Source organism: Diaphorina citri, unplaced genomic scaffold (assembly GCF_000475195.1).
Source record: "Diaphorina citri unplaced genomic scaffold, Diaci psyllid genome assembly version 1.1 scaffold2267, whole genome shotgun sequence".
Classification (NCBI taxonomy): Eukaryota; Metazoa; Arthropoda; class Insecta; order Hemiptera; family Psyllidae; genus Diaphorina; species Diaphorina citri.
Genome location: NW_007379692.1, coordinates 1 through 14,869, shown reverse-complemented (window position 1 = coordinate 14,869; position 14,869 = coordinate 1). Strand labels below are relative to the sequence as shown.

The window sequence follows — 14,869 nt, the reverse complement described above, 5'->3', positions numbered from 1 at the left end:
TGAAGAAGTAGAAGAATGAATATTAAGTTATTATACACGGCTTGGTTAAAGGTTGAAGCTGAACTTTTGAATCTACGCTACGATTCACAAAATGTGCGCTTTCTTTATCAATGGGCTTCGAGCATTTCTCCGACCAAATATTACTCAACTTCTAGGTACGTAGTGTTTTTTGGCCCAAAGAGTGTCTTGGCATTATTGCACACCAACCTTGTTTGAAAAGCTAAACCTTTGAATTCACATACAGGAGGCCTGTGCAGCTGACAATTATTGCGGATCTTTCTCTTACCCTAATTGTTTGACATAGTCCAAATATCCCAACAGGATCTCATGGTAGACGGCCGTCCTGTATTGGCGCGGCTTGAAGAAGTGCACCGAATCCAGATAGGCTATGTAGACACGCCGCGTGTTAGGCGGAGAACATTCGGACCCGTACTCCTGCACGTGCATGCCGAAAAAGCACACGTCTACGCCGTCGATCTCTTCGAACGCGAACAGAGCTTTGGCCCGGTACGGGAACGTTTCGCACATTTCCCCTTGGAACCTGGAGGCAGAGAGGGAAATTGTTAGTATTCAACGACCTACTCGCTCTTAAGGTGTGTCCAAACAAAGTCGGATAATATTATGATTCTCTGTGCGCGAAGAGGCAGCACAGAGGTGTTTTTTACTCTTTGGGTGTGATGACGCCACCACACTTGCAGCCACAGGCCACTTATGTATTTTCAATGGTTATCTGAAAGGGGCCTCTACTAAGTAAAATTTTGATGAAAAAGTCCCAAGAATTAAAAAATATCTCTCATGTTAAGGGAGATGTTTTAATAAATGGGTTTCTATGGGTAATCACCATGGAATATGTTCTGGCAGTCAGGGTGTTGGATTTGAAAATTCATAACGCCTTGGTTGAATAAAAAAAAGTAGCATACTAAAATACGGCTAAACGAGGCGATAGGAGGGTAGGATAAACGAGAGTAACGCCGACCCCAAATGAAATTGGGAAAAGGTGCAGTAAAGCACACGGGCAAAATCCTTACCTGTTCTTCATTCCGGGTTTGACTTCGACTATCTTCTCGGAGCTGGCCACCACGCGGATGTGCACGTCGCCCGCCCCCGCCTCCTTCTTCTTCAGGAAGTTGTTGACCCGGGTCTCAATATACGTGGACAGTTTGGTCACCGGCAGTCGATTCGAGTTGTAGCGGTTCTCTTTCCGCTTCACGCCCTTCTTCTTGAGGCAATTATCACAGGTAAATCTGCGGAGGAAAGAAATGAGTGGTTAGAAAGCTATTCATGTTCGTCTTCAGGCAATTATCACAGGTACCTACCTAAGGGCGGTCGAGGTGGGGGGTTCCGTTTTGACTTTGGTAGAGGGCGAGCTGGGTTCGGGCTTTTCGTCGTTTTCTTCTGTAACAAAGGGGAGTGTACGGGCTAGTTTGGAATTTAAAAAAATGCAATTTTTTTCAGTAAAGGAACTTTTTACTCACAAGGAATTTTTCTAGTCCTGTTATAAGACCATTAGGGCCCCAGAATAGTGAAAAAACATAGTAATTGAACAACTGAAACAGTTTACAGAACGTAAAAATTGTTTGTTTGAAATCCAACTAAATCACAGAATGCAAGGCTAAACGCAGATGCGATATTGAAGCGACTGTTGGAAACTATGGTTAGAGAAGATTTTGGTACTACAACATTGTGAAGATGATTTGAAAACAATGGATACCTTCATCATTGTGCTAGGCATTAAATGTGCTACAAATGTCGCTCCTCATTACTCCTCGTTAAATTTGTGACTTAACGTTTCGCACATTTCCCCTTGGAACCTGGAGGCAGAGAGGGAAATTGTTAGTATTCAACGACCTACTCGCTCTTAAGGTGTGTCCAACCAAAGTCGGATAATATTATGATTCTCTGTGCGCGAAGAGGCAGCACAGAGGTGTTTTTCACTCTTTGGGTGTGATGACGCCACCACACTTGCAGCCACAGGCCACTTATGTATTTTCAATGGTTATCTGAAAGGGGCCTCTACTAAGTAAAATTTTGATGAAAAAGTCCCAAGAATTAAAAAATATCTCTCATGTTAAGGGAGATGTTTTAATAAATGGGTTTCTATGGGTAATCACCATGGAATATGTTCTGGCAGTCAGGGTGTTGGATTTGAAAATTCATAACGCCTTGGTTGAATAAAAAAAAGTAGCATACTAAAATACGGCTAAACGAGGCGATAGGAGGGTAGGAAGAGGTAGGATAAACGAGAGTAACACCGACCCCAAATGAAATTGGGAAAAGGTGCAGTAAAGCACACCTCTACTAAGTAAAATTTTGATGAAAAAGTCCCAAGAATTAAAAAATATCTCTCATGTTAAGGGAGATGTTTTAATAAATGGGTTTCTGTGGATAATCACCATGGAATATGTTCTGGCAGTCAGGGTGTTGGATTTGAAAATTCATAACTCCTTGGTTGAATAAAAAAAAAAGTAGCATACTAAAATACGGCTAAACGAGGCGATAGGAGGGTAGGATAAACGAGAGTAACGCCGACCCCAAATGAAATTGGGAAAAGGTGCAGTAAAGCACCTGGGCAAAATCCTTACCTGTTCTTCATTCCGGGTTTGACTTCGACTATCTTCTCGGAGCTGGCCACCACGCGGATGTGCACGTCGCCCGCCCCCGCCTCCTTCTTCTTCAGGAAGTTGTTGACCCGGGTCTCAATATACGTGGACAGTTTGGTCACCGGCAGTCGATTCGAGTTGTAGCGGTTCTCTTTCCGCTTCACGCCCTTCTTCTTGAGGCAATTATCACAGGTAAATCTGCGGAGGAAAGAAATGAGTGGTTAGAAAGCTATTCATGTTCGTCTTCAGGCAATTATCACAGGTACCTACCTAAGTCTGAGGAAAGAAATGAGGGGTTAGAAATTACAGGTAAATCTGGGGAGTAAAGAAGAAGTGAGTGGTTAGAAATCTGTTCGTGTTCTTCTTCACGCAATTATCACAGGGCGGGGGACGAAAAGATATGGGTGATCAGAAATGAATTTTAACCTGTCTCGGTGGTGTAGTACCTTCCTCGGTGGTGTAGTAGTGGTCAAGACGCTCGCCTGGTAACCAGGAGTGTGTGGGTTCAATCCCAGCCGAGGTACATACATATCCTATGTCGTTCTATGGAATTTTATCCCAGTCGAGGTATGAGATTTTATCCTCAATATAATTTGAGAATCTGACCACAGTAATAGTGGTAGCCTAGTGCTGGAGTAAAGGGACTTTTAAGTCCTATGCTATTAGGAAAGGAACTGTAAAAAGTTTGACGTTTTATTATCATTAGACTTGATGTCCAAGTTATCCTGGGACTTGAGATCTTGCTGGGACACCACGGAGCGCGGCTCTTGCTTGATGTGCTGCTCGGAGGAAAGGGGGCCGCCCACGGGGCCGCCGCCACACATGTCCACCTCCTGGGGAGAGGGAAGAAAGGGGGAGAAGAATTAGAATTGGAAAGAAGTTTTCATTATAACAAATTTACCCGTACAGTCGGTGGATTGGTATAGCAAAGAAGTTTTCATAAATACAATATTACCTGTACCTACAATCGGTGGGTTAGTAGTATTGCCAAAAAGTTTTCGTAAATATAATTTAACGTGTGAAATCAGAGCAATTTTTGCGTGTCTCATTAGACTCATTACAAATTTTTTTCAGGTAACAGTTTCTTCAAAATGGTACCGTGTATGCCTTGTAAGAGCTAGATTGCGGGTTCGATTCCCGCCCGAGGCGAACTTTATCCCAGAGATAAAATTCGTTCTCGGAACGGCTGGCTTTCTCCTACCTTGTTCTCCATATCTTTTCGAATTCGGAACGATAAGACCTCTATTGTTGATGTTTCCTGTATCAAAAACCTTAGCCTAGTGCTGGAGTAAAGGGACTTTTAAGTCCTATGCTATTAGGAAAGGAACTGTAAAAAGTTTGACGTTTTATTATCATTTTTTAAGGCCGTGAACCCGCAGCACCTTGAGATTGACAGTCAGTGCTCCTAACTTTTCGGCCAGAAGGGTGTCCTTGGGCATTGAACTTGGGACTTACCCGTTCCAGATAGGTTCCAAATGAAGCACGCAGATCTGGTGCACCTGTCGTCCGCAGTCCGAACACTCTACAAACGGTTCGTGCTCGAGCTCGTCGTTCTTCATCTCTCGGAACTCCTCCTTCTTGATCACAGTTTCGGGCTGGGTGGGATCGTCAGCTAGACGGACAGTGTCGCCCGCGATGTCGTTGAAACACTTGAAGCAGTAGGTGTATCTGAGGAGAGAGATAATGGAGAGCGCTATAAAATACCTACATCAAATCTGTAAACGTATAATATTGGAGGGAAAAAATTACCATTCTGAAGTTAAAACGAAAATAAACAGTAAAGAAAGTAAAAACTGAGGAAAAAGGGAATAGAGAGCGTTACAATGGAAGATATGGATTTTACATTTGGGTCAAAAAATTATGAACCCCAAAGGTTTCGGTCAAAGGATGATCAAGTCCTTTCCTACATAAAATCTGTAAAGTTGTAACTTGTAAAAGTACAATATTTGAGAGGGAAAAAATACCATTCTGAAGTCCAAGTGGTTTAATGATCTAAAGAACTTACTCAGAAAAAAGGGCATTCATAGAGCTCAAAATCTTTGTCTAAAAAAAATCTGGGTCAGGTCCGTAAGTACTTAGGAGTTTGGTACTTGGAAAAAAAAAATCACACATGGCAAGAGACCATCCCCCGGTGCGGTCAATGGCAGAAAAAAAAAAGTCCTTTCTTTATGCTGCCATCAACATTCAGCTACAACACATGGCAATGCTTAGAGTGTAAATAAATAAAAATGGTAGGATACGCACCTATTTTGGTAGGAGTAATATTTGGCCTCGCGACTAATGGTACACATGGGTTTGCCGAAGCAGCAGAGGACCGGAGGATTGAACGTATACTTTCGCCCGCAGCAATAGCCCAGACTCTTCATGACGGGGTCAATGGCCTGCTCAAACACTTCCGAGAGCTGAAACCACAATGAAGATAAAGATTAGTGATGAAAATCAGAAAATAAGTTTGTATGTTGCTTACCGTTTTGTGTATGTTGCTTACCGTTTTGTGTATGTTGCTTACCGTTTTGTGTATGTTGCTTACCGTTTTGTGTATGTTGCTTACCGTTTTGTGTATGTTGCTTACCGTTTTGTGTATGTTGCTTACCGTTTTGTGTATGTTGCTTACCGTTTTGTGTATGTTGCTTACCGTTTTGTGTATGTTGCTTACCGTTTTGTGTATGTTGCTTACCGTTTTGTGTATGTTGCTTACCGTTTTGTGTATGTTGCTTACCGTTTTGTGTATGTTGCTTACCGTTTTGTGTATGTTGCTTACCGTTTTGTGTATGTTGCTTACCGTTTTGTGTATGTTGCTTACCGTTTTGTGTATGTTGCTTACCGTTTTGTGTATGTTGCTTACCGTTTTGTGTATGTTGCTTACCGTTTTGTGTATGTTGCTTACCGTTTTGTGTATGTTGCTTACCGTTTTGTGTATGTTGCTTACCGTTTTGTGTATGTTGCTTACCGTTTTGTGTATGTTGCTTACCGTTTTGTGTATGTTGCTTACCGTTTTGTGTATGTTGCTTACCGTTTTGTGTATGTTGCTTACCGTTTTGTGTATGTTGCTTACCGTTTTGTGTATGTTGCTTACCGTTTTGTGTATGTTGCTTACCGTTTTGTGTATGTTGCTTACCGTTTTGTGTATGTTGCTTACCGTTTTGTGTATGTTGCTTACCGTTTTGTGTATGTTGCTTACCGTTTTGTGTATGTTGCTTACCGTTTTGTGTATGTTGCTTACCGTTTTGTGTATGTTGCTTACCGTTTTGTGTATGTTGCTTACCGTTTTGTGTATGTTGCTTACCGTTTTGTGTATGTTGCTTACCGTTTTGTGTATGTTGCTTACCGTTTTGTGTATGTTGCTTACCGTTTTGTGTATGTTGCTTACCGTTTTGTGTATGTTGCTTACCGTTTTGTGTATGTTGCTTACCGTTTTGTGTATGTTGCTTACCGTTTTGTGTATGTTGCTTACCGTTTTGTGTATGTTGCTTACCGTTTTGTGTATGTTGCTTACCGTTTTGTGTATGTTGCTTACCGTTTTGTGTATGTTGCTTACCGTTTTGTGTTTGTTGCTTACCGTTTTGTGTATGTTGCTTACCGTTTTGTGTTTGTTGCTTACCGTTTTGTGTATGTTGCTTACCGTTTTGTGTTTGTTGCTTACCGTTTTGTGTATGTTGCTTACCGTTTTGTGTTTGTTGCTTACCGTTTTGTGTATGTTGCTTACCGTTTTGTGTATGTTGCTTACCGTTTTGTGTATGTTGCTTACCGTTTTGTGTATGTTGCTTACCGTTTTGTGTGTGTTCCTTACCGTTTTGTGTATGTTGCTTACCGTTTTGTGTATGTTGCTTACCGTTTTGTGTATGTTGCTTACCGTTTTGTGTATGTTGCTTACCGTTTTGTGTCTGTTGCTTACCGTTTTGTGTCTGTTGCTTACCGTTTTGTGTCGGCTTTTTATATGTATCTAAGCCTGAGGCTTTTTATATGTATCTAAGCCTGAGGCTTTTTATATGTATCTAAGCCTGAGGCTTTTTATGTATATCTAAGCCTGAGGCTTTTTATGTATGTTGCTTACCGTTTTTGTGTATGTTGCTTACCTTGGTACAGTACTTGTAGACGCGCGAGGTTTTCCTGTTGTAGATCCAGGCGTTGTTAAACATGAGCCACACATCGTCCACGTACTTCCACGGGTCCGAGTATTGACCATTGTCCAGCTTCCATGCTATCGTCGATAGATCCATCGGCTCCTTGATGATGGTGAAATAATCGGGAATAGCTGAAACACCGAGGCAGAAGTAGAAATTAGGAAATGTTTACGCGATACCGGGTCGGTCAAACCAAACCACCCGGTAAACATGGTCTCGAGAAGCTTCTAACTTGTCAACGAATTTTTTCGTCAGCCTCTTTATCAGCCCTTCTTCGGCTTTATTTCTTTGGCAAGGGAAACTTCAGGCTGGTATCCTCTCTGTTTAAAGTCCCCCAGCCAGACTAAGCTAGTCTCTAGCTGTTTAAAGCTTTCCAGGCAGACTAAAAAAAAAAAACAAAACAAAAAAAAAAAACAAACAAAAAAACGAAACAAATAAACAAAACAAACTATTTATCTTACCAAGGACTACTGGGTCGACTGGTTGTCGGAAAGGCATGGCTTCTGGTTCTTGACGAATCAAAGTCTCCAGAGTAGGTGACAAAGCGGCACGCAACTCTAAATTTGTTTAGGGCCAAAGAGCCAAAATGTCGCTTAGATTCTACCTATAAAAGTAGTGTTTTCAATAATTTATAGTTTATACTATTTTGTCACTAAAAAGCTCAAAAACCTTAGCAGTTAAAAGCTAGAATGTTGTTTAGATTCAAATTTTTAGAAGTAGTATTTTCAAGAGTTTATACTAGCTTGTTACAAAAAAGCAGTTCTACAGTGACGTTTGGCTATAGGGGTTTTCCAGTCAAATAAAAACGCAACTCTTCCGGTTTAAACACTGGCGAAACAGAACACAAACAAGTTAGGATTATTTTCTAAACGGGATGCTTTGTCAAGTAGTATCATAACTGGAGAATGAATTAGGGTGCCCTAGTCAAGTAGTCAAGTGAAGACAAAGTATTCTAATTCATTTTCCAGTTAAATCAGTTAGCATTAGAGATATGTTCAGAGTGATTGAAGTTTACTGTTCGTTTACATGCTACGTCTTAAGGTAGAAACACACTACTATCACGTCACGTGAGCTCATGGGGAGTCAGAAAGATGTAGTTCAAAGTTTTCCAATAATATTGTAGGTAATATCGTTCAGGACAGCTACAATTTAAGAGGTTTGATAGAGTGATAACTGTGACTGCTAAGGTCTTATCGTCCCGAAATCGAAGAGAGAAGGAAGACAGTAGAAAGCCAGCCGTTCCGAGAACGAACATTATCCGTTCAGGATAATATCCGCCCCGGGCGGGAATCGAACCCGCGGCCCAGCGATCACAAGACAGACGCGCTACCAACCAAGCTAACTAGGCTGGCAAACTAGTAAGTAACACTGAAGCATCAATTCCAAACATCTGATTGGCCAAAATTGACCCAAGTCTGACTTGAGAGAAAGAATGTTTTGGGAAAGCCTTTTATTAGCTATTCTCTCATTCCTAAGGGAATTCAGCTTTTAGAAAGGCGGCTTTTCAGGGGGTAATTGAATGGCTTTGGAGGGGGTTATGTAAGTGGCAATCTATCTCAATTAATTTGATAAACTAATTAGACAAAGACAACACTTTCAAGTTTGTAGATAAAGGAATGTCCAAGATAATGAAACTACTTTGTCAGGTACTGTGGTTTCTGGTTAATCTTCAACCATTTCAATGTTTCTCATGTTTGTTGTTAAAACCTAACATAAAGAATCTGTACCAAAACAAAGTATTGACCGCACGTTACGAAAACGAAAAAAACAAGAGTCGAAAAAATCGTTGAAAAAATCCACCAGCACGATTTTATCCATCGGAAAAACGAAGACTGAAAATATTTTTCAAGATAACAAAACTAGAAGAAAAACGCGAAGCAAATATTTTCAGCAGTTGAAATAAAAGCCTCAATTTTGACAGAAGACAAGAGAACTGAGAACTTGAGAAGTAAACTTTTTCTCTGGCCAGTATAAAATTGAACGCGTCGCGTGAAAAACAAGGTTGGGGGCGATTTCAAGCGGCCTTTGCCAGCCTAGTTCGCTTGGAAGGCAGCGCGCTTGCCTTATAAGAACTTCTAGGCACGGGTTCGATTCCCGCCCGGATCAAGGAACGCCTGGCCTTCTCCTATCCTACTTTCCGTCTCTCTTCGCTTTCGGAAAGATAAGACCTTAGCAGTTACATTTTCTTCTATCAAACCTTTGAAAAAGTCTAAATAAAATAATAATAAAAGTAAACCTCAGTGGTATAGTGATTAGCACTGTGACCTTTGAATCCGGAAGTTGGTGGTCCAAGTCATAAAATTTAGCGTAGTGTATAAAACGCGGAACAACATTATTTTGACGCAACTCTTCCGGTTTAAACACTGGCGAAGCAGAACACAAACAAGTTAGGATTATTTTCTAAACGGGATGCTTTGTCATGTAGTATTATAACTGGAGAATGAATTAGGGTACCCTAGTCAAGTAGTCAAGTGAAGACAAAGCATTCTAATTCATTTTCCAGTTAAATCAGTTAGCATTAGAGATATGTTCAGAGTGATTGAAGTTTAACTGTTCGTTTACATGCTACGTCTTAAGGTAGAACCACACTACTATCACGTCACGTGAGCTCATGGGGAGTCAGAAAGATGTAGTTCAAAGTTTTCCTATAATATATCAGCCCCGGGCGAGAATCGAACCCGCGGCCCAGCGATCACAAGACAGACGCGCTACCAACCAAGCTAACTAGGCTGGCAAACTAGTAAGTAACACTGAAGCATCAATTCCAAACATCTGATTGGCTAAAAAGCCTTTTAATAGCTATTCCCTCATTCCTAAAGGGAATTCAGCTTTTAAAAAGGCGGCTTTTCAGGGGGTAATTGAATGGCTTTGGAGGGGGTTATGTAAGTGGTAATACTCACGGCATTTCTTCTTCTTGTCCGTGGTAGGGATGGGTTCGGGAACAACCAGTTTGACCTGAGGGGCGGTCGAGGTGGGGGGTTCCGTTTTGACTTTGGTGGAGGGCGAGCTGGGTTCGGGCTTTTCGTCGTTTTCTTCTGTAACAAAGGGGGGCGTGACGGGTTAGTTTGGCATTTGAAAATATTACAAAATGCTTTGAGTAACTTTTTACTGAAAAAGACCTTTTTCTGGTCTTATCGTAGGACCTTTTCTTCTTCTTCTTCTCTTCTTCTTCCACTAAACCTTATCCCATTTCTATATGGGGTCGGCATTTCAGTCTTAGGACCACAGGGCCTAAAATAGTGGGAGAAAACACGTGGTAAATGAATTACTGTAACAGTTTACAGAAAGGAAAAAATTGTTCGTTTAAAATCCCAGATAAAGGCTAAATCATGGAATGCTATACTGGATTTATACAACATTGTGAAGATGATTTGAAAACAACAAGTCACAAAGGTATAAATTGTGTTAGGCATATTTAAATACTCGCCACAAATGTCGCTATCTTTCTCATTACACCTAGATAAATTTGTGACTTGACTTGGACTCGAACCACCAACACTCACCATCTTCATCCTTGACTTCAGCCTTCACGGAGTTGCCCATATTCTTCCCGGTTCCCGCTCCCTCCTGGTTGCTGTCCTCTTCTTGTTCTCGCTTGATAGACTTGATGTCCAAGTTATCCTGGGACTTGAGATCTTGCTGGGACACCACGGAGCGCGGCTCTTGCTTGATGTGCTGCTCGGAGGATAGGGGGCCGCCCACGGAGCCGCCGCCACAGATGTCCACCTCCTGAGGAGAGGGAAGAAAGGGGGAGAGGGATTAGAATTGGAAAGAAGTTTTCATTATAACAAATTTAAACGTACAGTCGGCGGATTGGTATAGCAGAGAAGTTTTCATAAATACAATATTAACTGTACCTACAATCGGTGTCTTAGTATTGCCAAAAAGTTTTCGTAAATATAATTTAACGTGTGAAATCAGAGCGACAAAGTGAAACAGGATTTGAAAGAGAAGAAGTTGGAAGTGAGCCACGCCCAAAACCGAGGTGCATGGAAGAGGTTAATTCAAAACGTCGACCCCACTTGAGTGGGAAAAGACGCAGTAAAAGAAGAAGAAGAAGTGTGAAATCAGAGCAATTTTTGCGCGTCTCATTAGACTCATTACAATTTTTTTTAGGTAACAGTTTCTTCAAAATGGTACCGTGTATGTCTTGTAAGAGCTAGATTGCGGGTTCGATTCCCGCCCGGGGCGAACTTTATCCCAGAGATAAAATTCGTTCTCGGAACGGCTGGCTTTCTCCTACCTTGTTCTCCGTATCTTTTCAAATTCGGAACGATAAGACCTCTATTGTTGATGTTTCCTGTATCAAAAACCTTTTTTTTAAGCAATTTAAATCAATAAGTAGACTGCCTAATGACAATCAATCGCTCACCTTTTTCTCCCCCCCCCCCCTACAAAATATTTCATTACAAAGTCCTAAACACGTCTTTTAGCGCAACAGACAGATTTTTTTTTCGATCACCAGATTTGGATTCCCTCACGCATAAAGAAAGATTAAGGATTTGTTATCTTTCTTTTAAACTTATTATTTAACATGTTAAGCAGTTTATAAACAAAAGTACAGTACATTCATAAAGTCATATAAGCAGTGGTTGCCTGGAAGAGCTTACAGAAGTGAGAATCCTGCCGCTGAATAAAAAATAATAATAATAATTAAAAAAAAATAAAAAGAAAAAGAAAGTTTGACTCACCAGGTGCAAGGCCCTGCTGCTGCAATCCCCCAGGGGCGGTCCCGGGCTGCTGCTGGGTCAACAGGCCGCCCAGGCCCTGCCCATGCCCCTGCTGGGCCTGCGCCTGTTGCCGCTCCTGCATCTCTTTCCTCTTCTGCTTCTTTTCGTCCAACTCGGTGTTCCACTTGTAGATTTTCTCGGCCAGACGGTGGTAGTATTCGGAGCGGGACTCGGACATTTCGAACATTTGGCCTTCGACTTTCTTGGCGTACTCGACGAGTTGCACCATGCGACGGTCGTGCAGCACTTGCGGGTTGAACGTCGGGAAGATGGTTTGCACGCTGCGACGAGGGAGAAAATGTGTTAGTGTTTTATTTCATGAGAAGTGAAATAATAACTTTGAAAATATTATACATATGTCCCTGAGAATAAAATGTAAAGTAAAATATGTCCTTGAAAATTTGCTTGAAAATAAAAAGTAAGTAAAATTCTATGCTAAAATTCGTCGTTTGTCATTGAAAATTATTGTTTGTTGTTTACAACTGTCGGGACATTGACCAATAGGCCAATTTTCCAAATTGTCATTGAAAATAAAACTGATGAAAAGCATCCACTTACAGTTTGAACACCAGATGATTTCTCAAATTAGGCATGACGGAGAACTGCCAATCCTTCGTCCTCTGCACCACCGCCGCCATGATCTGATCTATCTGGAACGCCACCTGTTGCTGCTGAGGGCCCCCGGCGCCCAAAGTGGGGGCCCCACTCTGAGCCCCGCCGGCCCCCGGGGTGCCGTTAGCGTTAAGCCCGGAGGCTGCATTCCCCAGGACCCCTTGGGACCCGGGGCCACCCTGCTGGTTGTTTAACTGAAAATAAAACAGAGGGAATGTTTCTAGTAAATTTCTGAGTGTCTTAAAAATAGGACGCTATGCACTAATGGGTTAGCCCATTGTTTCTAATTAGGAAAATATTATCTAAGTTCCTTTTTAGCTCTCTCTCTTTTCTTTTAGAGGCAGAAATGGGTTTAATGGATATTTTTATAGAACAGTTAGAGGGTAGCGCTTACTTTCTAGGTAGCGTTTTCGATTCCAGCCCGGGGAGGACTTTATCCGAAACGGATGAGGTTCGTTCTCGGAAAGGCTGGGTTTCTCCTATCCTGTCCGTCTTCTCTACTCGATTCCGGAAGTATACGTATAAGACTTTAGTACTTACAGAGTTCCCTCTATCAAATCTCCTTAAAAAAATATTTTGAAGTAAAAAAAAAGGTATGGTTTACGGACAAATTCGTTATCTGTTTAACGTTTCGTTTTTGTAACCTTCTGGTCTTCGCACGTTCTTCCGTCTTATTTCGGTGTACTTTAGAGACTCCCGCGGCTGTTCTACTACCTAACCTCTTCAAGGCTTTCAACATAGCAACGAGTGTCCATGATAAAGTAAGTCTAGTTAATAAAGGTATGGTTATTGACAATGTTGACTTACTTGTTGCGAGTTCATATCGGTCTGATGAGACGAAGACAGCTGGGGGAGGAGAATATCGGACGTGGGCGGTGTAGAGGTGACCACGCCGGACTGCGGGTCCAAGTGCCACTCGGCCTTCACGTTAGAGAGCATCGGGTTCGAGCTCCCGGCCCCGCCTTGGCCCGACTGAGGCCCGGATGATTGACCCATCTGGGGCATTCATAGAGCTCAAAATCTTTGTCTAAAAAAAATCTGGGTCAGGTCCGTAAGTACTTAGGAGTTTGGTACTTGGAAAAAAAAAAATCACACATGGCAAGAGACCATCCCCCGGTGCGGTCAATGGCAGAACGGGTTTTCAAAAAAAAATTTTTTTTTTTTTTTTTTTTTTTTTTTTTAGCTGAATTCCCATTTTAGGGGTGAGCTATTCACTTTTCGACAAAGTCCCATGAGTCCTGGTTGTTCGTGTTTTTCTGATACGGGTAGAGTCCTCAAAATTATTGTTACGTAAAAAACAACAATTTTATTAGAAAGCTTAGTGGTGGGCAAAGGAGGAGGCATTGAATAGGAGAGTATGACTGGAGGGGGTAGGTAGGATAAAGGAAGGTTTCCAAATAAGAAAATCCAAATTAGAAGTTGCCAGACTAGTTAGCTTAGTTGGTTGTGCGTCTGCCTTGTAACCGCAGTTTATACTATTTGTCACTAAAAAGCTCAAAAACCTTAGCAGTTAAAAGCTAGAATGTTGTTTAGATTCAACTTTTTAGAAGTAGTATTTTCAAGGGTTTATACTAGCTCGTTACAAAAAAAAGCAGTTCTACAGTGACGTTTGGCTATAGGGGTTTCCCAGTCAAACAAACTACTTGGCTTGATTTGGGGCTTCTTTATTGAAATCTATCTCAATTAATTTGATAAACTAATTAGACAAAGACAACACTTTCAAGTTTGTAGATAAAGGAATGTCCAAGATAATAAAACTAAATCTATCTCAATTAATTTGATAAACTAATTAGACAAAGACAACACTTTCAAGTTTGTAGATAAAGGAATGTCCAAGATAATGAAACTGCTTTGTCAGGTACTGTGGTTTCTGGTTAATCTTCAACCATTTCAATGTTTCTCATGTTTTTTGTTAAACCCTAACATAAAGAATCTGTACCAAAACAAAGTATTGACCGCAGGTTACGAAAACGAAAAAAACAAGAGTCGAAAAAAACATCATCCTGCCAGAAGGTTGAACTTTTAATTAAAAGCGAAAAAAAAAGTCGAGTAATTACTACCCCAGGCAAAAAGGTATCATCCAACTACTTACATTCATTCCATCGTCTCCCCCGAGGCCGACAAACAAGGAGTTCTGTATGGTCTGAATAGACTGGGCTTGAGATGGCGTAGTGGAAGTGTTAGAGGACATGAACACGTTAGAGTTGTTCTCCACTAGGGGGTTGCCTCCGGATTGACCCAGACCTGCTATGGAGGATATGCCTGGAAAAACAAACACGGAAAACGTGGTTTAGAGTCTTATTCGATATTTGATGGAAGACTTGGGACCTTTGTGGGAGGTCCATACACGAAGGTACATACAATCCACATATTGAGGTACTGAAAATAAAATTATTATGCAATAGGTCTCCTGAAATTTTTCAAAAAATGCCTTTGAAAAAGAGTTCTATGAACAGAACAGAAATGCCTATGAAACTGTAGACTGGATGTGGAAAAAGCAGAAAATGTTAAAGAGAAGATCACGATTGAACTGAAAATGAATACCTGAGCTGATTCCTCCTCAGTCGACACAAATTTTAGCTATCACGCTAATGTTGTAGACGAGGAAGATTCAGCTCTCAGTACCTTGTGCTTGTGACGGGTTGAATAAAGAAATAAAAATACAAATACCTACCTAACATAGATTGAGAGTAAAATATGTAATTGGAAAATCAGCTTACCTGACCCAGGCAATCCCTGGTTGGCTCCCGTCACGGAAGTCATCGGGGCTCCAGCACTTTGACCGTGTGGTCCCTGCACACCA

The 14,869-nt window shown here is 41.4% G+C and overlaps 1 protein-coding gene across 1 annotated transcript in view; it reads right to left on the bottom strand.

The window, feature by feature from the left end:
* Positions 1 to 14,863, bottom strand: part of LOC103518601 (histone acetyltransferase p300) — a 32,452-nt gene extending 17,589 nt beyond the window's left edge. The window contains exons 1-15 of the mRNA XM_026830356.1: positions 14,787 to 14,863; positions 14,159 to 14,328; positions 12,874 to 13,062; positions 12,013 to 12,260; positions 11,416 to 11,735; positions 11,187 to 11,200; positions 10,228 to 10,453; positions 9,625 to 9,759; positions 9,071 to 9,087; positions 7,186 to 7,279; positions 6,677 to 6,855; positions 4,845 to 5,002; positions 4,056 to 4,268; positions 2,583 to 2,798; positions 287 to 541 (exon numbers count right to left, since the gene is read on the bottom strand). Coding sequence (XP_026686157.1) covers positions 287 to 541; positions 2,583 to 2,798; positions 4,056 to 4,268; positions 4,845 to 5,002; positions 6,677 to 6,855; positions 7,186 to 7,279; positions 9,071 to 9,087; positions 9,625 to 9,759; positions 10,228 to 10,453; positions 11,187 to 11,200; positions 11,416 to 11,735; positions 12,013 to 12,260; positions 12,874 to 13,062; positions 14,159 to 14,328; positions 14,787 to 14,829 — 2,477 coding nt within the window. The 5' untranslated portion in view covers positions 14,830 to 14,863. The remainder of the gene's footprint in view (positions 1 to 286; positions 542 to 2,582; positions 2,799 to 4,055; positions 4,269 to 4,844; positions 5,003 to 6,676; positions 6,856 to 7,185; positions 7,280 to 9,070; positions 9,088 to 9,624; positions 9,760 to 10,227; positions 10,454 to 11,186; positions 11,201 to 11,415; positions 11,736 to 12,012; positions 12,261 to 12,873; positions 13,063 to 14,158; positions 14,329 to 14,786) is intronic.
* Between the last annotated feature and the right edge of the window lie 6 nt (positions 14,864 to 14,869).